The 21508-nt window shown below is 42.8% G+C and overlaps 2 protein-coding genes across 2 annotated transcripts in view; one reads left to right on the top strand and one right to left on the bottom strand.

Moving 5' to 3' along the window:
* CPB1 (carboxypeptidase B1) overlaps window positions 1-8651 on the bottom strand; it is a 29718-nt gene extending 21067 nt beyond the window's left edge. The window contains exons 1-3 of the mRNA XM_081862690.1: window positions 8498-8651; window positions 8330-8405; window positions 1950-2074 (exon numbers count right to left, since the gene is read on the bottom strand). Of these exons, the coding sequence (XP_081718816.1) occupies window positions 1950-2074; window positions 8330-8405; window positions 8498-8580 (284 nt within the window). The 5' untranslated portion in view covers window positions 8581-8651. The remainder of the gene's footprint in view (window positions 1-1949; window positions 2075-8329; window positions 8406-8497) is intronic.
* Window positions 1-21508, top strand: part of CP (ceruloplasmin) — a 324621-nt gene that overhangs the window by 198938 nt on the left and 104175 nt on the right. The window lies entirely within an intron of this gene.

Below are 21508 nucleotides of genomic sequence, written 5' to 3'. Positions count from 1 at the left end.
GGGAGTCCCCGCTGGGCCCTTGCTTCTGGTGTGTCCCCCCTGGGACCCCCCTTGCCCTGGCCATCGGCGCCCCCCTCTGGGAATCTTCTGATTCGCTGGAGAAGCTCATGGAATCTCTCGGGCCACTTTCATACTCCCCTACGCTGCCCTCCGATTCTTCCCCTTCGCTCTCCATTTCCTCTCTCCCCTGTGCCTCTGCTCCTGAGCCCCTGACAACTACCCTAAGGAGTCTCAAAGCGGCTAACATTCTCCTTTCCCTTCCTCCCCCACAACAAACACTCTGTGAGGTGAGTAGAGCTGAGAGACTTCAGAGAAGTGTGACTAGCCCAAGGTCACCCAGCAGCTGCATGTGTAGGAGCAGAGATGCGAACCTGGTTCCCTAGATTACGAATCTACCTCTCTTAACCACTACACCACACTGGAAGAGAGATCCCTGCTGCTGCCTTGTTTATCCTCAAGCAAGGCTTGCCTCCAGAAAAAAAAGAGTTTTTATTTGTTTTGTTCCAAAAAAATCTGAAAAAGGTTATTTGACCAGAGGTTGCAACAGGTAGAAGAAATAATCTCTTTCAAACTATTTTAGGATCTGTTAAAGAAATACATGGTCTCCAGCCTTTGATCCACTGATCTTCCAGCACTTCTGCAGAACTGTCTATATGCATCTTGATTGGCAGCAAAGACCCCTGCTCTCTCCCTAGCCTGAATAAAATGGTATAGGCGAAAGAAATGTGCAAGCTCAGTGCCCTTGATCACGGCGATCTGGATTAGAAGAGTGAGAGAGGGCAGTTTGCAGTGCACTCCCAGCCTTCATAATGAACACACTGACATGATGTCAGGGCACTGCGGCTCCACATCAAAGGCTCACATCTCCTCTAGCTGTAGCAAGGACACTTCACTGAAGTCTGTCAGGGACAATCTCTTTGGTGCAGGAAACTGGGCACATTCATTATTAGCAGAGGAAGTGTTTCAGCAGAGTAACTCTTCTTTCGCTATCTAGGCACTCCTGCTTCCCTAAGGAGTATAGAAAGTTACTGCTAGGTTACTAACTGGAATCAGAAAATGGGAACATATCTGGCCAGTGCTTAAACACAGAAGAGAAGGTTTAGCTTTCCCCCTGATTGCCAATCCTGATTGCCAGCCCAGTCCCCACTCCAAAGTTGCTCTCTGTTGCAGCTTTAAAAAGGATTCATGCACCTACATGTGCTAAATCAAATTTAGCATCACTCTTATTGCTAAGTGGCTAAAGGACCTTGCACCTTGGATGGTATACAGATGGTGTAAACATACATACATACACACATACATACATACATACATACATACATACATATAACATGAATTGGCTCTTTGTTGCATAAAGTACAACTTTGTTGATTCTGTTCAATGCTCTTCATCTTGCATGTTTAAACTTTGTAATCCTTTCCCTTTTTGGTTTTATTGTTTTTTGATCCACCTATCTTACTACCTACTGCTCTCCACAAATACTTTACCTGCTTTGTTTGCCTCTTGGAACTAAATCCTTTTCAAAGCCTTCTGTTTTGTCTGACAGATACTTTGTCCTCACCTGCTAGTATGGAAAAGCTCAACCCTACAGAAATTCTGGCCTCCTCTTTCTACCAGTGCATAGTCACAAGACAGGTGCACAACACCTCTTTAGTGCATGGAATGCTCTGGTGTTTTATCAGACACCCAATGAACCTGAATGTTGGAAGATTCAGGACAGACAAAAGAAAGCACTTCTTCACATAGTTATTGTTATGCAAAACAATCTGTACCTCATCTATTTCCAGTCTAAAGACCATCTTACCATGGCTTCCTTTAAGACACATGGTTAGACATACTCAGAGTAGACTCATGGGGGGGGGGAAATAAACATGTAACACTAAATGTAGAGATGTCCATTGTTTAACCCACTGATGTTAATGGAGCAAATGCTAAAAGCAAAAGCATACTTGTAGTCCAGTGCACTCAGCTGAAGGAGGCTCTCGACTTCAGAACATTTGTCCGCTTCAACTCGGAAGTCAACTGTTGTTTCTGTTTTCACTTGGTCAACAGAGTCTGGGCGCCAGAAATCAACCTGAACAGAACCAAACAAATTGTGTATGAAAACAAAAGATACACATAGTTTCATCCTAGATCTGTCGGCGTGTTTGGATTTGGCTGCATAACGTTATGTCCTCACCTCATGCAATAATAGCAGTGTTGTTAAGAATAAAAGCAGACAACCAAGTGCATAGAATCCTAGAATTGTAGAGTTGGAAGGGACCACAAGGATCATCTATAGTCCAACCCGCTGCAATGCAGGAATCTTTTGCCCAACATGGGGCTTGAACCCACAACAACCCTGAGACTAAGAGTCTCATGCTCTACCGACTGAGCTATCCCCCAGGTCAATGTAAACACAAAGTCTCTTACATGTGACTCAGTGGTAGTTTACAGTTGATGCCTTGTTAAAATCAATTGCTCCTAAGGCAGCAAACTAGTCCATAGTCCTAAATTAAATTGTCCTAACCCGGCAAGAGATTAGGTTGTGTGGTTGGTTCTTCCTTTCTTTGGCAAGTAAATGAGGTGATACAGAGCTTTTCAAGTTTGATTTTGACAAATTAGTTCAGAGAAAGTGAGTGAATAAGGAAAATGGGAGTTCCTAGCAGTTTAAATAGTAATCATTCTATGCATGACTGAGTGAATTTCTAATTAAAAGGTGGCTTAGTGTGTTTTACAAATTAAACTTAAGTAGGCACAACTGAGTTCCATGGAGCTTACACCTAGGAAACTATGCATAGTTTCACAATTATGCTGGTCCTAATAAACTAGTTATATAGTATATACACTGTACTTCAAAGTGTATGTATAATAATGGATCAACAACACAGTTGCATGCATTTTTTTATGGGTGTGGTTGCATATTCTCTTTTGGGCTGCCACAGTGAGTTCCTGCACTCACTAGATAGCAATATTATCAGTGGTGGTTATTGTGGTGGGTCAAAGCTACTTTCCTGACACCAGCATCTCTGCAGGATAAGGCTGGGGTGGAGCAAGGTGGCAGCAAGGTCAGGCTGCATGCGCACACCAGTGCAAGCATTGGATTGGACCCAGTGCTGCATCTATGCAGCCCTGACCTTGAAAACATGCTCTAGTCTTTTCCAGTAGCAATGCTGCTGTCAAGAAGGTAGGTCTGTCTCCAAACACCAGCCACTGAATGTAATAAAACATGGGTGGATGTAAGACAAATCAGAGCTAAAAGAGACACCAGAACATTCACAGGTAAAATGCCAGGAAGATTTAGAACCTCAGCAGGCCCAATGACTGCAGAAAGAGCGAACGGTCTCAGCTCATTGATGGAAGACCAACAGAGAGGGTGCAAAAGGCAGTAGCTCAGTGCAAGAGTATCTACTTTACAAGGCAAAGGTCCCAGTTTCAATTGCCTGCCTGAAACTCTGGAGAGTTTTTGCCAGTTATGCTAGACACTATTGAGCTAGATGGACCAATGGCTTGACCCAATATAAGGCAGCTCCCCATATTTCTAAGGTAGGTCCCACTGCGGAAGCAATTTCCAAAGATTGGGTGCCACTACAGAGAAGAGCCTCTTGTAGCCAAATACAATTCAGATGTTGGCAAGGCACAGAAGGGAGACCTGCTGCAAGATCTTAATAAATGGGCAGGTCCATATAGGACAAGATGGCTATTTAGGTATCCTCATGTTATGCCTATTCAAGACCCTATTATCTAGTGAGATGCCCATTGCAATGGCGATCTCTGCATTTGTTCCAAAACCTTATCGCAATCGCTTTGCAAAGCCTCAACTCCCTTGTTGACTGGTAGCTTAAACCTCTCAGCAGCTGGAGAACAGGTGTGATTTGGCCAGACTTCAGATGTGCCTCACAATCAGGAATAAAGTTTAGAGGCACGTTAGTTAGCACTGTTGTCCAAGAGAAAGAAATGACTTGTGAATTTATGACCTCAAGGCTGACATTTGCTTGTCTTTCAAAGTTAGGAATTTGTGGCCTCGTTTCATCTGGATGGGCTGAATGGATCTGTAGTGACTTTTCCGGGATGAAGCATATCTAAAAGGTGCCTATTGCTTTGGTATCTAAGCAGTGAACAAAATATTATTACCGTAGGGATTATAACCCTATAAACAAGGAAGGCTATCATCTAAATATACTGCGATAAATATGAATTCTGTCCTTAGCTCATATATAACTGCCTTCACTTAGCAATTAAAAATAACTTTGCCTCCTTCCCTGTTTTTGTTGTGGCCTTGATTTATTTACTTAAGCTTTTCTTTTTTACTTCACACACACTTGTATCATACCATTCCTTAAATGGGTGCTATTTATGATGCACTTTCAGCGAAAGCCTCAGTCACAAGGATAGCACAAAGCACATTTTCTATATTGAGGATTAATAGAAGAGGTTTTGGAAAGCCAAGTTGAGGAATTCAGATTCAATTGCGCATGAGGTCTATTTCATTGTGAGATATTCCATTATAGCATAGACTAATGGTACTCTCCCCCCAATGGATCACCTGCAAATTGCTGACTGCCTTGATGCACCATCTAGGAATATTTATATACTGTTCTACAAATAAAAGCACATGCACAGCTTATATTTTTAATAATGGTAGTCTTGCCTTTCTAATATGATAGTTTGTCTGATTTTGTGAGCAAGGTTATGTCAAGCCAATTTCCCAACATCAGAAAAATGTAAACCCAGTACCATGTACAGATATTCTTAATTGTTATGCAACTTTTCCATGGACCACAAGTGGCCTGCAGATTACAGTTTGAGAACCTTTGACATATATAATGACTAAGGGCTGTGTACACACTGGACCTTTCAAGCACATTCAAAGCACATTCTTTCTCTCAAAGTATTTTTGGCACTGTAATTTACCCTCCACCGACTTAAAATTCCCAGCAACCCTTCACAAACTACAGTGCCCAAAATTATTTAAGGGAATGTGATTTAAAGTATAGTGTGTACACAGCCCAAGAGCTGAATTCTATCCAAAGTTTAATGGCACTTATACTGAAGTAAGTGTGGTGTGGGATTGTCCCAGCTTCTGCCAACCTAGCAGTTCGAAAGCATGCCAGTGCAAGTAGATAAATAGGTACCACTGTGTCAGGAAGGTAAATGGCATTTCCGTGCACTCTGGCTTCTGGCACGGTGTTCCATTGCACCAGAAATGGTTTAGTCATGCTGGCCACATGACCTGGAAAGCTGCCTGTGGACAATTGCTGGCTTCCTCAGCCTGAAAATTGAGATGAGCGCTGCAACCCCATAGCCGCCTTTGACTGGACTTAACCGTCCAGGGGTTCTTTACCTTTTTTTATACCTATGATTGCAGCCTATGGCTCCTTTGTGTTGGTTACAATGATGATATTGCGGTATATCCATTTCCCTGGCAGTAAGCCCCACTGTACTCAGCGGGATTTGCAGCAGAATCCTAACCATGTCTACTGAGAAGTAAGTTATGCTGAATTCAATGGGACTTACTCCCAGGTAAGCAGCGTTAAGATTGCAACATTACCACTGAGGAGACAATTATATAATCACACTTTAGCTACAGGTCAAACACACAGCTACTCTGTACATCTGTGTGTATGCTATTGTTTGTGTTCATTCAGACAATTTCATGATCCATGTTTGAGAACATGTTACATATTGGAGAACATACTGTAATTCCCAGACTGTTCACATCTTCTTCCATTCCTGATATCTCAAAACTTGAAAGGGAGGCATCAGAAATTTTACTCAGTTTATTGCTTTTTTTGCTATGAAGCCTGAGAGATAGTGACTGAGGGAATTGGGGCAGATTGCCAGGTTTAGATTCAGCTGAAAAACATTGTGATGGAATCAATATGTCTATATAAATGGATACACTTGTGCAATTTAATAAATGGGAGGGGGGAGAGAATAATACTGTAGTAAAACGTTCTATCTACAGGGAGTTTCTGATGTGTGGGAACCTTCAAACTTGAGATCCTCCCACCTTCCACGCTGTACAGACTTGGACCCTTCCAACTCTTTTATTTCATTACTGTACACTGTGGTTGGTTCTATATATTGCAAGCAGGTCATAAATATACAAGTTTTCTCTCACTGTGTAACACGTTAGCTTCCACACATTTCCTTTCCTTTCAGTCGGGAATGTTCATTGCTATTCCATTGCTTGCTGCCCACACTAGTGGTCAGAGGATTATGGGATGTATCTAGGTTGCATTTTTTGTCCCTTCTCTCAATCATAAAGTCCTTTGCCCTCCACTCTTTGCCATTCTGGACACATGCAGAGGTATATATGTACTTCTGCATGTGTAGCTTGCTGCTTTCTCAGGAGGCTGGCCTAGATGGGTCATTGGCCTGATCCAGCAAGCTCTTCTTATGTTCTTATCATTCCACCATGCATGCTGCCAATATCTAATGTTGCTATACATACAGGGCAATAGTGGGACTTACAGCTGAGCTGCTTCCATTCTTTAGCATCTATCATTAAGGATGAAAATAGTAGGATCGTCTCCACCCCCATCATTCAGCCCAGACACTGAGATCCAGTACCGAGGGCCTTCTGGCAGTTCCCGCATTGTGAGAAGTGAGGTTACAGGGAAGCAGACAGAGGGCCTTCTTGGTAGTGGCACCCGCCCTGTGGAATGCCCTCCCATCAGATGTCAAGGAAATAAGCAGCTATCCTATTTTTAAAAGACACCTGAAGGCAGCCCTGTTTAGGGAAGTTTTTAATATTTTTGCTGTATTGTTTTTAACACTCGATTGGGAGCAGCCCAGAGTGGCTGGGGAGACTCAGCCAGATGGGTGGGGTATAAATAAATAATAATAATAATAATAATAATAATAATAATAATAATAATAATAATAATAATAATAATTTCCTGAAATGGCTGTGACCTGTCTTGTTTCCTGTTTCCAAAGATGTGCTTGGGAACAATCTTTTTAAATTTGAATTTTGGATTGTGCACATATGAAATTCTCTTAGACTAAATCAGTCTGTGGCTCCATTTAAGTAGACAGCATTCCAAGCTCACAAGCAAAGGTCACTTTCTCACACCTGCTACCTGATCCTTTAACTGGAGAACTGCATCTGCTGGGACCTTGGCTATGCAGAATGCATGATCTCCACTGAGCTGCTGTGTCTGCATGTGGAGCAGGGTGGAGCAGCTGGTGGTTTTGCCTTGCAGTAGAAGTAGGAATAAAGGATGTTTTGATGCTTTCTAGATCCCGGGTTCAAAATGCAAAGCCAAGCCATTGTGCTGAGCAAAAACTGATAGCTTCTTTGTAAAACATGCTTAGAATTCAACGTAACACCTGGCTGAACCCCTGGTTTAAAATAAGTGCATATCAAAACTCATAGCATTTAAGACATAATGAAGAGCAGAACTAGGCGAGAGAGAGAGCCTGACAATGGCCTGTGGTCAATGAAAAGTCCCTCTACATCTGTATATCATTGTAAATGCCACATCTCATGGTGCAGATTACAGTGTTTTCCTCCTCTCTTCTGCAGCTATTTCTCAACATCAAAGCTCTACACAAATATTGAAAACAGATCTGCTATCTTTGGTTGTTTTTTCTCATGCCACAATATATCTACATCAAGGTCACAAAACACAAACTTGGAACGGACGAGAGGTTTAGAGAACATTCAAGGAAGAGACGACAACAAGCAGGAAATAAAAAAGGGTATTATGTTGACTAGGAGTCTAAACTTTTAGAAAGCAGCCTCTTATAGCGGAGCCTCTTAGTACCATTGTTTCTATAGTTTTTTGCATTGGAAAGTCTAATCAGAATACACACAGGTTGATTTTCATAGCTAAGCTTATTTGTTGTACATCTGCAAACCTTGGGGTTCCTTGGAGCATATGGATACCTCTCCTCTTGTTCTCAGTGGCTCTGTTTTTGCTGTATTCCTGTTGGCACTCAACACCTGAGTTTGCTACTAGAGGGAGTGATAATGTTAGAAGGGGCCTTACAAAACCTAGCCTAACATTATGTAATGTCAGAATCTTGTATTTTAACCTACATTGTCATCTTAAGATTCTGTCAGGGACACCCCAGGATGACTCCAACAGCTCAGTCCTACATGTATTTTTTCAGCTACAAGTCCCATTGTGTTTAATAAGTCGTAAGTACTCCTAATTAAGTGAGTATGGAGTTCCAATGTTTTGCTTCATTGCTCAAGCTTTCTGAAAAAGAAAATCAGCTTCTTTGCAACTTGTGCTCTATGTGCTCCACAATTCTCCCTCCCCCCAAACCTTTTAATAAAATGGACTCTCAAAATTGAGAAGTATAATTAATTTCATCCTCCCACACCTGAATTTACCTGCATATTGTCGGCCAGGTAATGGAGGACTTCAACCTGTTCTTCATTGTGAGGTGTTACACGAAAAACCTTATCCCTAAGGAAAAAGGCAGAAGTAAATCATTGGTACCAGAAAAGGTCATTTGTAATTTCAAGAATGTGAAAGTCAAGTATATTAAATATCCTTACCCATGAAATTTGTGAACTGAAGCTTCTGGAGAAGCAGAGGCAACAGCTACAAGAAGCAACAAGACCCACATATTTGCTGCCATTTGAGATAATGGAGGAGTCAATTATTCTCTCACTTGCTTTTATAACCAACTGTTCCTTATCTTTGACAGGCTAAACTGTAAACCCAGCCTACACGTTCCCTGATTGATCACTCTCTTGGCCTCCTCTTGTTTACAGACTACTTATCTTCTATGTGTAGTATGGGCTCACCTGTGAAAATAGAAAATAAAATCTCATGGGTTGCCAATGTATTAAAAGATTGGAGTTGGTAAACAGTTTTATTTCCATTCTTGGTGGATTATTTCACATTCTTCCCACTTTTAGTGACTCAAGTAGGATTTAATACCAAATTGTGACTTGACCATTGGTAGTTGTCATGGACTGGTTGGACACAGAGGAACAGTGGGAGGAACCATCTGGGGGACCACCAAGAAGAGTGGTGATGGGACGCCAGTGAGTGGTCACAGGAAGAAGTGGGAGAAGGCTGAGAAGAGGAGGGATCAGAAGCTGAGGAGGTAACAGGGCTTACTGAGCTGGGAGAGTCTGTGGCAGAGAGAAGTTCAGAATCAGAGGGAGAAGCTGAAGCTGGAGAGTAGGAGAGAGGCTAAGAGGCAGAGATGAGTTGGTTGTGTGCGACCTCCCCTCATGCTACAATAAGCTCCCCTCCCCCTTTGTCTCCTAGAACTAGAAGAAGCATAAAAAAGGTGGAGGAGAGATTGGTGATGTGCAGAAGCAGTCTGATTGCTTTGCAGGGGGGAACCTGGAAAGGTGGGGGCTTAGGTAGCTGTGGGGAGTCAGGGACCTTCAGCCTCAGTAACTGCTTCATAGAAGCAAGACCTACTGGAGATGAGTTGCTGTGTTCCATTAGGCCTGAAATTCATGAGCAAAACATATTTTTGCTAATAAAGAATTAACTTCAACTTGCATGGTGTGATTTACCTCTGGCATGCTCCTGACAGTAGTACCCCTGAAAAGTACAGGCTTCCTATCATTTCTCTCACATGTGAGTTCTGTTCTCCTTTCCCAGCTTATGCTAACCATAGTTTACTGTTTCATATGAACTGGCAAACTATGATTTGTGATTTTAGAAAACAGGATTTGATGTGTGCTTGCAAACTATGGTTTGAAATTTAAAGTCGATCACAGCTTGCCAATTCAGACAGCATTGTTTGACATTGTGTCTTAAGCCATTGTGGCTGCTAGGTGGGACATTTTTATGAATCAAAAAGTTATAAAAGACAGTTTCAGTGAGTCATATGCAAAAACATGCAACCTGGCCTTTGTCTTCTTTATGGATAGAGTGTCACAGAGATGTGGAACATGATTATTCTTCCTGGTTGGCTTGGACCTTGAGTAGGAGTTTAAAACAGAAATAAATAAAAAGAATGGTTGATACAAATTAAGCAACTTCAAGGAACACATCCTACAGTGTGTGAGTGGCATTTCACATGCACAATGGGACTTCCATGTTGCCTCCTCTCTCCATGCCCCTAAAATATGCTCCATAGGGTGCCCAGCCCCCCAAGAGCTGATTTTGAGGGTACATGGGGGCTTATGAGAACTGTTCAACAAACTCACTTCTGCAGTCATGAAGAAATATGATTGGCCAGTAGTGTCCAGCCACCTGAAGCTCTGATTAAAAAATGCAGCCAGTAGCTTCTTAAATGGTAACATTAAACACAAAATCCTTATCATTTGATAGTCATCTTGCCCAAATACACCTGAACTCAGTTTACAATTAATTTGACCTAATTCTGTAGCACAGCAGACATTTTCCTGGATGTCTCTTGCTTGGAGTCAGGTCTGCTGTGTCTGGTGCCTGCAGGAGCTATCACAAGCTGCCAAAATAGCAGCCTTAAGTCTTAAGAACTTTCAAATCGAGGATGGTGAAATCCACAAAATTTCAGTACAGTTGTAGCAGCCTCACAAACATGGCAAAGACAATAATGCAGAGTGATCAAGCTCAGGACTTGCCATAAATAAATGATCAAAAGGACTAATCAAACAAATTGTAGATGCCATCATTTCCCGTTGAGCGGCAGGAAGATATTCAGATATAGAAGTTGGACAGATTTCCCTTCAGCATGGGGTTCTTGGTGTTTTTTTCAAGCAGTCGGAGACCATTTCTGAAACGCAGCCTATAATGCATCATCAGCCACTTGTAACTTCCGAGCTGCCAAGGTACATAGAATATTGACATTTTTAAATGAAAGCCACCTTTCCATCAAATATTAGGTGGGAAACACTTGGTGACATAGAATTCCATTGAAGTGGTTCGTTCTGTATCCAAGGAATGGTGGTGATTAGTCTAATTATCTCACAAAGTAGCTCTAAACTGGGGGTGAGCAGACTTCAAGTTTGTGGGATCTCCTTTTTTAGATAGAACTCCAAGGCCTACTAACTCGGGGAGGGGGTGACCTTGTGCTGAGATATCAACGCTAACAAACCAACCAACAAACAAACAAACAAACAAATTGCACACTGTATCCTTTGAGCTATACACTGGGATGTAGGTCTGTACATACAAATCTATAGAGTGGCAGTCTTGCTTTGTCTACAGTGGTACCTTGGGTTAAGAACTTAATTTGTTCTGGAGGTCCATTCTTAACCTGAAACTGTTCTTAACCTGAGGTACCACTTTAGCTAATGGGGCCTCCTGCTGCCGTGGTGCGATTTCTGTTCTCATCATGAAGCAAAGTTCTTAACCCGAGGTACTATTTCTGGGTTAGCGGAGTCTGTAACCTGAAGCGTCTGTAACCCGAGGTACCACTGTATTGTGTTTTCTTTAACTTAACAAGGCTGGTCAAGGCCAGCCATGTCGTCAGACAGAGTGAGGTAATCACCTCAGGTGGCAGATACTGGGGGGTGGTCAGTAGCTCCCCAATAGCTCCTCCTGGGCCCCTTGGCTATTCCCCTTTGCAGAAGAACAGAGGTGTTGTCCCATTTGGCCACCTGCCTCAGGAGTAGTGGAGGACATTAACCTGTTACCAGTGTTGAAGAAAGAGTTGAAGTAACTACCAGTCCTGTCAGCTTCTTTATGGGCCTGTGTATTTGCCATGTTCCTCAAGTTGATGAGGCTCATTTGACATCAACATGAGCCTTCAGTATCATTGGCCCACTGCTCATCCAATAGAGATTCAGCAGGAACCTTCTGTACTAAATTTTAAGCATTTGCTGGAAACCTTTCTTTGATGCCAGGCTTATTCAGACAATTAAGAAAAGCATTTTCATTATTTATTTTGTGTGTGCTTCCTATTGCATTATAATTGTTGTCAATGGCTCTGATGTCTTTTAAAAATGAATTTGCAGCAAACATTAAATAAATAATTAAATAATTAAATAAATAAATAAATAAATAGCTTGCCCTTTCAACTCAGGCAGCAAAATATATTGGGTCAGCCTTGCGCCTGCTCATCACTCAGGCAACAGATAATTGGGGTGTTTGTGTCGGGAAACAGCCTGGCTGGTATTTCCTCATTCCCTGAGTCAGCTGCACAGTGGCTCTTGCCTCTACTCCCCTGCACAGCTGCAGATTTGGATGGGAGAGATGCAGGCATGAGGTAAGGCACACAGCAGGGGCTGTTTGCAGTGGAGGACAAGGGAGCAACAAATAATTGCATGTGCTGCACCTTTGTCTTTGTGCCCAATGCCTTTGCTAATGGCTTAAACACGCTAAGCTCCACTGAAGTTTGCAGAAGCAGAGAGACGCCTGCAGGGCATGGGGTGGGACTTCCTAAGAGGTGCCATAACACAAACTAGATTGTGCCTTTGCCCCTCAGTTCTTTGATCTTCATGCTTTTCATGCAAATCAGTGCTAACTGTGGTTTTATCACATCAGAATTGCAAGCCATGAAAGGCAGTTGTCTTACTTTAACTGAAAAGCCGACCAAGCCTTGTGTAAATTGTCTCAATACCAGCTATTAGGTCTCTTGGTTGACCAGCCAGCAGCAAGTCTATCTCTACAGTGGTACCTCAGGTTACAGACGCTTCAGGTTACAAACTCCGCTAACCCAGAAATAGTACCTCGGGTTAAGAACTTTGCTTCAGGATGAGACCAGAAATCGCACAGTGGCAGTGGGAGGCCCCATTAGCTAAAGTGGTACTTCAGGTTAAGAACAGTTTCAGGTTAAAAACGGACCTCCAAAACGAATTAAGTTCTTAACCCGAGGTACCACTGTATATCCATAATCTTGCCTTCCCTTCCAATGGATCCTTGTTAAAGGAGAATGACAATGATTCCCCAGCTTTTTCCCTGACGGGCTCAAGGTGGCTTATAGATAATTTTAAAGTGTACTTATTCCAGCTGCAGGGCCATGAAAGAGCCCTGTTTTGTTAATTTATATCATTACCTACCCAGGTTTAAGTAGGTGATTTGAGGCCCTGCTGTTGGTCTTGGATGTGGCAGCTATTTCTCAGGCTTATTCTCTGGAACCAACTCTGATTTCTCCTTGTTGCGTGGACAGGCGGAGTCCCCAGATCCTGAGTGGTCCCCCCGTCATGTGGAATAACGACTCTAGACAACGTGCTATGGGATTAAATTGGCCACAACTTTATTAAATTTCAAATGTGGGTAGACCTTGGCTCAGGCATTGGGCGTTCTCCCTCCCTAGTCCCCAGCCGGGGACCTAGGGAGCATCAGGGTTATCCAGTGTGTGTGTGTGGGATGGGCCGGCTCTGGAGAACATATGTTCAAGCAGAGATTGCCGCCCCCGTTACGCCGCCGCAGGGGAGAGCAATGACGACCTTTCGGCGTACGGCCAAAGCCTCCCTTCAAAAACCCCTTTAACGGGGAACCCTGGTATCGCCGCCGCAAAGAGGAAGATGGACTAAAGGATTCTGCCTAAGGCCTGATACCGCCAAAGTTGTGACATTTTGCTACGGGAAAGGCGAAACCTGCCAATGCAGGGAAATTCCTTTCCGGCCCTTTAACAGCGACCTTATCGTAGCAGCGCCCGCATACCTGTGGAGACAGGTTAACCTGCAAAACCTATGAAGAAAAGTTAACCTGCAAAAGAAGACATTAACTGAGGGTGGGTAGGGTGGGAGAAGCTCTGGAGCCAAGTGAGGATTAACAATTAAGATCCACCCTCTATTGTGTGGGCAGGTAATCCCTCCCCTTACCTGGCCTGGTTTCCCTGGCAACACTTCCCCCAGGTGGGATTGGACAACTCGCTGGGGTAGGCGGGGACCTCCAGGTATCCCACCTGAGGGAAGGCAAAGCCTATGCTGATGGGGCCACTCCAGATCCAGGGCTGCACGCGTCCACGCAAAAGGCGCCCCCCGTTTTAAGTGGGGAGCGGTCATTGTTGTTTAGTCATTTAGTCGTGTCCGACTCTTTGTGACCCCATGGACAAGAGCACGCCAGGCACTCCTGTCTTCCATTGCCTCCTGCAGTTTGGTCAGACTCATGCTGGTAGCTTGGAGAACACTATCCGACCATCTCGTCCTCTGTCGTCCCCTTCTCCTTGTGCCCTCCATCTTTCCCAACATCAGGGTCTTTTCCAGGGAGTCTTCTCTTCTCATGAGGTGGCCAAAGTATTGGAGCCTCAGCTTCACGATCTGTCCTTCCAGTGAGCACTCAGGGCTGATTTCCTTAAGAATGGATGCGTTTGATCTTCTTGCAGTCCATGGGACTCTCAAGAGTCTCCTCCAGCACCATAATTCAAAAGCATCAATTCTTCGGCAATCAGCCTTCTTTATGGTCCAGCTCTCACTTCTTACTTATTCCTCCTTACCCATAGCTATCATGGCAGGCCCAGAAAATACTGCTGAACAATGATGGGGCAGACATTGAAATGTTTTCAGTGAGGGCTAGTGCTCATTGGCATTAGTGGGCCAGCAGTAGGGGGAGCCAGAGCAGGTGGAGGGGAGAAAGACTTTGTGTTGGCCGCCAGGCTTTTTCCACTTGCCTTGCCTCACCCTCTAGCCCTACCTAGGAACGTTTCCCAGACCATGACTTTAGGAACAACACAAGCAGCTGGGAAGAAAGAGTTCACAGATATATATTTTAAATAATTTTATAACTTGTGTGTCTTTGGTTCTCTCTTTGATCCTTTTACATGATTTTGTATGCAATGTGAAATTTTACGCATTATGACTTGCCATTATGTTTATTGATTTCTTTCCTGGTAATTAATAAGAGTGAATGTCTATTTAATGATTATTTGTTGATATTTATTTGTATTGTGTAGTATTATATTCTGATGGATTATTGATATTGCTTTATTTGATATAAGTTGTTTATTTTAAAGTTTTTTTTAATTGTGATTTTTATTGGAGGGGGCACTCCATTTTCTGAAAGTGACTGCATAGTTGCTTGGCTGTATGCTTTCTTAGATGAGAACTTTACATGCCCAACTTAGCAAGCAGATCACCTAACTGTGAATGGTGAGAAGCCAGTCCTGGAAACTCATTCAAATATTAGAGTACCATCCCCATGCTAATTTAGATTTAATAATTGCAGGGGGAACATTTAATTTTCACCTCTCCAAGGTTAGCCTGCTGAGGAATTGCAAAATTCCCTAAGTGCATTCAGGATACTTAAGGATGTGTAAAGGTGAATAGGCAGCCATTAATAGCATAAACAAAAATGGGAATTAGGGGAGAACTCTGTGATGCTTTCGAGGCAGCCAACAGACAATATGCATAACAGTTAGGCGTGACTAAGCTTTGCCTGTTGTCAGGATCTCTCAGAAAGAAGTCTGGGCATAGTCAAATAGGAATGTCTTTGTCAAGGAAACTCGGGATCATCATAGATGGCCACTCAGGAAATGTTTTAACTTTAGAACAGCCAACATCCATCATCCCAGGATAGATACAGAATGTGAAGCAGACAGATGGAGGCAGCTGTTCTGGAGGAGAGGTTTGTTGTTACTTTTCGCCATCTGGAATTTGTCAGGCAGTGTTATTGGTTGGTTCAAGCGTTATCTGTCCCCATTAAAACTTTCTCCACTTTTCATGCAATGCTGATATACATGTCAAAGGGCCCCTGTTCCACTATTTGAAAATTATACCTGGTCCACAACCAATTTTTAGCAGGGAGGGGTTTGTGGGAGGGAGAATCCAGATCAGACTCATTTGCTTCTAGTTGTTTATCTCTAATATAGATATTAAGGATTACAGTGGTACCTCGGGTTACATACGCTTCAGGTTACATACGCTTCAGGTTACAGACTCCGCTAACCCTGAAATAGTGCTTCAGGTTAAGAACTTTGCTTCAGGATAAGAACAGAAACCGTGCTCTGGCAGCGCGGTGGCAGCAGGAGGCCCCATTAGCTAAAGTGGTGCTTCAGGTTAAGAACAGTTTCAAGTTAAGTACGGACCTCCGGAACGAATTAAGTACTTAACCCGAGGTACCACTGTACTAGAATACTTAGGTTCTCCTTCAAGGGGGCTATAACTTAGGGGTATGACACCACTTAATGGTTGCATGCTTCAGTCCTCAGCATTTCCAGGTAGAGTTGGGGAAGACCTTGGAGAGCTTCTGCCAGTATGTGTAGATACTACTGAGCTTGATGGACCGATGATTCTGTGTGTGGTAGCTTCTGACGCCCTATGTAACTCTCAGTAAGTGAGGCTGGAATAGATTGATTTCCATTCCACCAAAGCATGCAACTGACTTATGGTATCCAGAATGAACATAACAAAAGAAACACAAGAAGAATACTGCTGAATCAGATGAAAGGCCCATCCAGACTTAGCATTCTTTTTTCACAATGGGAAGCCCACAATGCAATAGCACTCTTGACTTGTGCTCCCTATTATGATCTGCTAATCTTTATTTTATGTTTAGGAATGAACCACAGATAGGTTTGGCTAAGGCGAAGGGTGCTGAGAAATGGCCCTCCTGCCTTGACTTTGTGCATAATTTTGCCACTGAATTCTCTATGGTTGACCCTCTTAGCAGTAAGGCTGTAAGGATCCAGGACATTAATCTGACTCACCTAAAAGCTCAGTTGTGATAATGGTACTAAGGTAAAATGACTGGCAAATGAAAGGTCACCAGGTGCAGTTTTCTGCATCTAAAAGCCCCTGCATCAAGCCCCGGAGACTAGCCCAGAGCTTGCTTGCCACTTGATCTTGCCATTGTCTGGCCCAGTGCATCCCAATGAGCACAGTGGCACCACTACTGGGAGGATGCCACTGCCCCCCACTCCTCTCACAAGCCACCACTGAGTGACAGCTTTGTGATGATATAGTGCTGTGTTGTTCCTCTTTAATACTATCATTTATTACTTCTGTGGATGGATATAGCATTGAGAGGTTGCCCATTATGTTGGCATCAAGCCTACTATTGAAATGGAAGGGTTAACAAATTAAGAGCTGAGTTGTGTGGGGCTTGATTAGAGACAGCATTTTCTGCTGGGGTTTTTATTTTATTTTTGCATTGGGGAGCCTGGGAATAGTCAAAGGTGGACATGTAATATTCTGTACTTGCAAAATTTAATTAATGTTGGCTGTGACTGCAGAGCAGTTCAACAGCTTCTGGGAAAGAAACTAGATAAATAGTGTGTAACAAGGAAACAGATTCTAAGAAACCACAAGGACAGAGGTACAGCTGTCAATGTTTCCCTTTTCTTAAGGGAAATTCCTTATTCTGAATAGGACTCCTTGCAAGAAAAGGGAAAAGTTAACAGCTATGGACAGAGGTGGGGTGGGCATATTAGGCATTTCTTCTTTCTCTCTTTTCCTGCATATACAATAAGTCTGAAATTACCTCTGAATAAAACAAGAAGACTTTTCATGACTGAGAAATGCTGTGCAAAATGCTGTTAAAACATTTGGTGCAATGCATTTCCATGTTGCTACTTACTACCTCTAGTCTTTCCACGAGAAATAAATTACATATATGCCTTATATATTTACAACCCTGCTAATCCTACCCAAATCCCAACTGTTGCCTTTGTGCGTCTGTTTAATTTAAAGCCATCTAGAGGTCTGTTTATCTTTAGAATAACTCTTCTCCAACGGTGCAAGACTGATATTCGGGGTGCTTCCAGAGTGCTGTTGTTTTTGGGTGCAATTCAACCTCATACTGGCAAATCCAGGTTGTGCAATTAAATCTGACTTTTTGCAATAGGAAAAGTGATGGGAAAATGCACTGGGGAGTGTGGCCTGACATTTGCTAGATGCGATGTCATCTAACATCTCTGCACACAGTTAAAAATGGATGCTCAATAAATAGCCAATGCCGTCTCACCTCTCCACAAACTTTGTCCAAACAAATCAGAATGGGAGGTCAATAAGCAGGTCATCTGGAAACCTAGACTCTTGGTGAGGAGACTAAATCAGGGGAGCCAGTGAAGTGGGAGTACTAGAGGTTGGCACAAATCCAGCCTCCTACCACGATCTGGCCCACTGATGGTCTACCCACACTTCAAATATTACTAGAGGTGGGTGGATGACCAGCATCCATGGCAATGGGAATTGGCAGCAGGTCATTTTGGGGTGGTGATGCATGAGAATTTGGTCAGCCATTTCCTCTTATCATGGCAACGTGGTCTTTGAATCAACCTAGTTGATGACCAGGCAGCTGGACAGTAGTCTTTGTAGGTGTGGGAAACCCAGGTTGAAACCAGTGCTGCACACTGTTGGGCTTTGGGAAATCACAATCTCTCCACTGGGTTGTTGAGAAGCTAAAGCAACATTCTGAACTCCTTGGAGGAAGAGCAAGTTACTAATTAATCAATGCACAGGCATCGGGTAGTTCAGATTGCCACATTCTCCATGCTCTGCTCCTGCGCCTTCATAGGTAGCCTGACATACAGACAGGGAGCAAGTGAAGCTTTCCATGTCAGGAAAAATGTTACCTGTTCACATTTCATTCTGTCTGGCTCCTGTTAAAGGTGCAGAAGCAGGACCAGGGGTGGGGTGGGGTGGGGTGGGGTGGGGTGGGGAGGAAGCTAGGAACTGCCTGAGTACAAAAATTCAATGATTACTGGGCAGCTGAAGACTATGCTATGGTATCCTGCTTCTTCTGCAAGACCAAACCTTCCTACCAACTGAATGTAAGGCATATTAGTTAGAAGCAAGCTGGAATTATTATTATTATTAATTATTATTATTATTTATACTGCCCTTCATCTGAAGATCACAGGGCAGTTTACAGTATAAAAACACAAAAATACATACAAAAATAACAAACAAAACCAATAACTGCTCCACGGTTTAAAAGGCCATTGATTGTTTAATTAGCCAAAGGCTTGGGGGAATGCCCCAGGCACTGTTAGAGCACGCTCTGCTGTTGCTTCCATGTGACAGCCCTTTAGATACATATCTACTCTCAGTCTCCAGGCTAAACAACAAACATGTATTTGTGCAGCTGATTATTCCTGCCTAAGTGCGGAACCTTGCATTTGCCTCTATTGAAATTCATTTTGTTTGTTGGGGCCCAGTTCTCCAATCTGATAAGGTCATCTTGAATCCCAATTCTGCCTAGATACCCCTCCCAGTTTGGTGTCATCTTTCATGACTGCAAATTTCATCTTTCATGACTACAAATTTCATGACCGTCCCCTAAATTCCTTTATCCAAGGTGTTTATAAAGATGTTGAACAACAAAGGCAGAACCTTGCGACACCCCACTTGTCACTTTTTCCCAGCATGATGAGGAACCATATTGAGCACTCATTGGGTTCAGTCAGTCAACCAGCCACAAATCCACCTAACAGTTTTAGTTTGGCAAAGGTTGGGAATTTGTCTCATCTTCCTAACATGCTCCTGTCAACAAAATTCTCCTAATTGTAGGGATTAGGCTTCTAAAGTTTCCCCACACAGCAGTAATGAGAGTTTTGCTCAGAGCAGAGAAATGGAAGATTGCTCTTTCTAAGCATGAAATTTCTTCATCTGGTCCACAGTAAATTACAGTTCTGTTGTTCTTTTCATGCATTGGCCTTCGTGGGTGATGTAAATCATGAAAGTTCCCTTCTTCTCTATCTGTTGTTTGTGATCGGTCGGCATGATAACGTTTAAAGCGAGAGGGATACCTTCAACTCCGGATGCTTTTAACATGTGGTGGATGACCTTTTGTTGGAAGAAATTCTCTAGCTAGATCAAGCATTGAATCAGCCAGTGTCAGGGGCTGCTGGCGAGGGAGTTTTCTACCAGCTTTAAAGTGTTACCTGGTGAAGTGAAAGAATGGGCACAATCCACAAGAAAGTTTTCTTGTCCAAGGCTTGAAATTCCATTGAAAAGGATGGGAGCTGATCAAGAAATGATCAAGGCTTGCACAGATGATGTTCTACCAGGAACATTGGGCACAAACAATTCCCCAGGATTTATTCCATAAATAATCAAGTAACTGCACTGAACAGAATAGAACTTTGTATTTGATGTGCTATTACATGTTATTTATTTGTACAGTCAAACCTCGGTTCTCAAATGGCTCCATTTTTGAATGTTTCGGCTATTGAATGCCGAAAACCCGGAAGTAAATGCTCCGGTTTTTGAATGTTTTCCGGAAGTCAAATGTCTGATGTGGCTTCTGCTTGAGTGCAAGAAGCAGCCAATCGGAAGCCATGCCTCAGTTGCTGAACATTTCGGAAGTCAAACGGTCTTCTGGAACGGATTACATTTGACAACCAAGGTTTGACTGTATAGCCATAGGATGGAACAGAAGTAAATACAAAAGGGAGTTAATGCTCCATCATTTCTGAACAATAGCTACATCAAGAGTAAAAACGGGAACATATTTTTATCATGATACCTACTTTCCAATTAGTACAAATACTTTAATAATCTGAGATATCATTAGAGAACTATACATTTATCTTTATAAGCTATATAATGCATGAGTTATACCTTAAATGTGAAAAGTCTGACTAACCTAGATAAATTATAGGAGCAAACTAAAATGTCCTTCAAAACTATCCCAAAGGCAAATTCATAAATTAACTAAGTGAAAAAAGTTATCAAATATGTTATCCATAAATACACTAATCTAATTACAACATGCTCAACTGCAAACTGTTGCCTTAACTACTGTAATGTCCTTGGCTAATGATATGGGCTTCCTTCCCAGAAATGCACCTCAAGCAAAAGAAACAGCTACAGAATACCCACCCTAGGATGGATGTAATTTCTTTGGTGAATATCATGAGAAATTTCCAGAGCTGGAGAGCACCTACCTGGCATTTGCTTGTATATACAATGCAGGTGGCCCTGGGGGTTAAACTACAGAGCCTAAGGCTTGCTGATCAGAAGGTTGACGGTTCGTATCCCCGTGATGGGGTGAGCTCCCATTGCTTGGTCCCTGCTCCTGCCAACCTAGCAGTTTGAAAGCACGTCAAAGTGCAAGTAGATAAATAGGTACTGCTCCGGCGGGAAGGTAAACGGCATTTCCGGGCACTGCTCTGGTTCACCAGAAGCAGCTTAGTCATGCTGGCCACATGACCTGGAAGCTGTACGCTGGCTCCCTCAGCCAGTAGAGCGCTGCAACCCCAGATTCGTCCGTGACTGGACCCAACGGTCAGGGATCCCTTTACCTTTACCTACTGTATTGTATTCTAACTTAGGGAAACAGTTACAATCTTAAGATAATGCTTATCTCAGTAACTTCATCTTGAAGCATAATATTCTCTCATGTCATATTTCTCAAGCTCTCAATAGTTTCTACTGTTTAGTTGCTAAATTATTGCACTACATAGCTGTGACTTTTCCTTTTCTCCTGCAGATCTGAGAGCTGCTTCTTAAGTGCTTCTCTATCCTGTGAGAACAACAGTAGCAAATACAGATGCATGTTGGGTAATGGCTCCATAATATTTTCTTAACTTTTACCAAAGTCCAAGCTTCTGGAAGTTGTATAGGATTTTCATGTTTGCTTTGGGCTACTTTCCAATACTCTGTTGGGAATTCCTGTCCTAAAGAATTAGAATCTATTTGCTCCACTTTACTAGACTAACATCAAATAATCTTGCTGATTCTCCTGAACGATTAATATCAGTTCTTTGTTATGGTCCAGGACTTAACATT

Source organism: Podarcis erhardii (genome assembly GCF_964252035.2).
Source record: "Podarcis erhardii genome assembly, chromosome: 5".
Lineage (NCBI taxonomy): Eukaryota > Metazoa > Chordata > Lepidosauria > Squamata > Lacertidae > Podarcis > Podarcis erhardii.
This window is presented reverse-complemented; position numbering and strand designations above follow the sequence as displayed.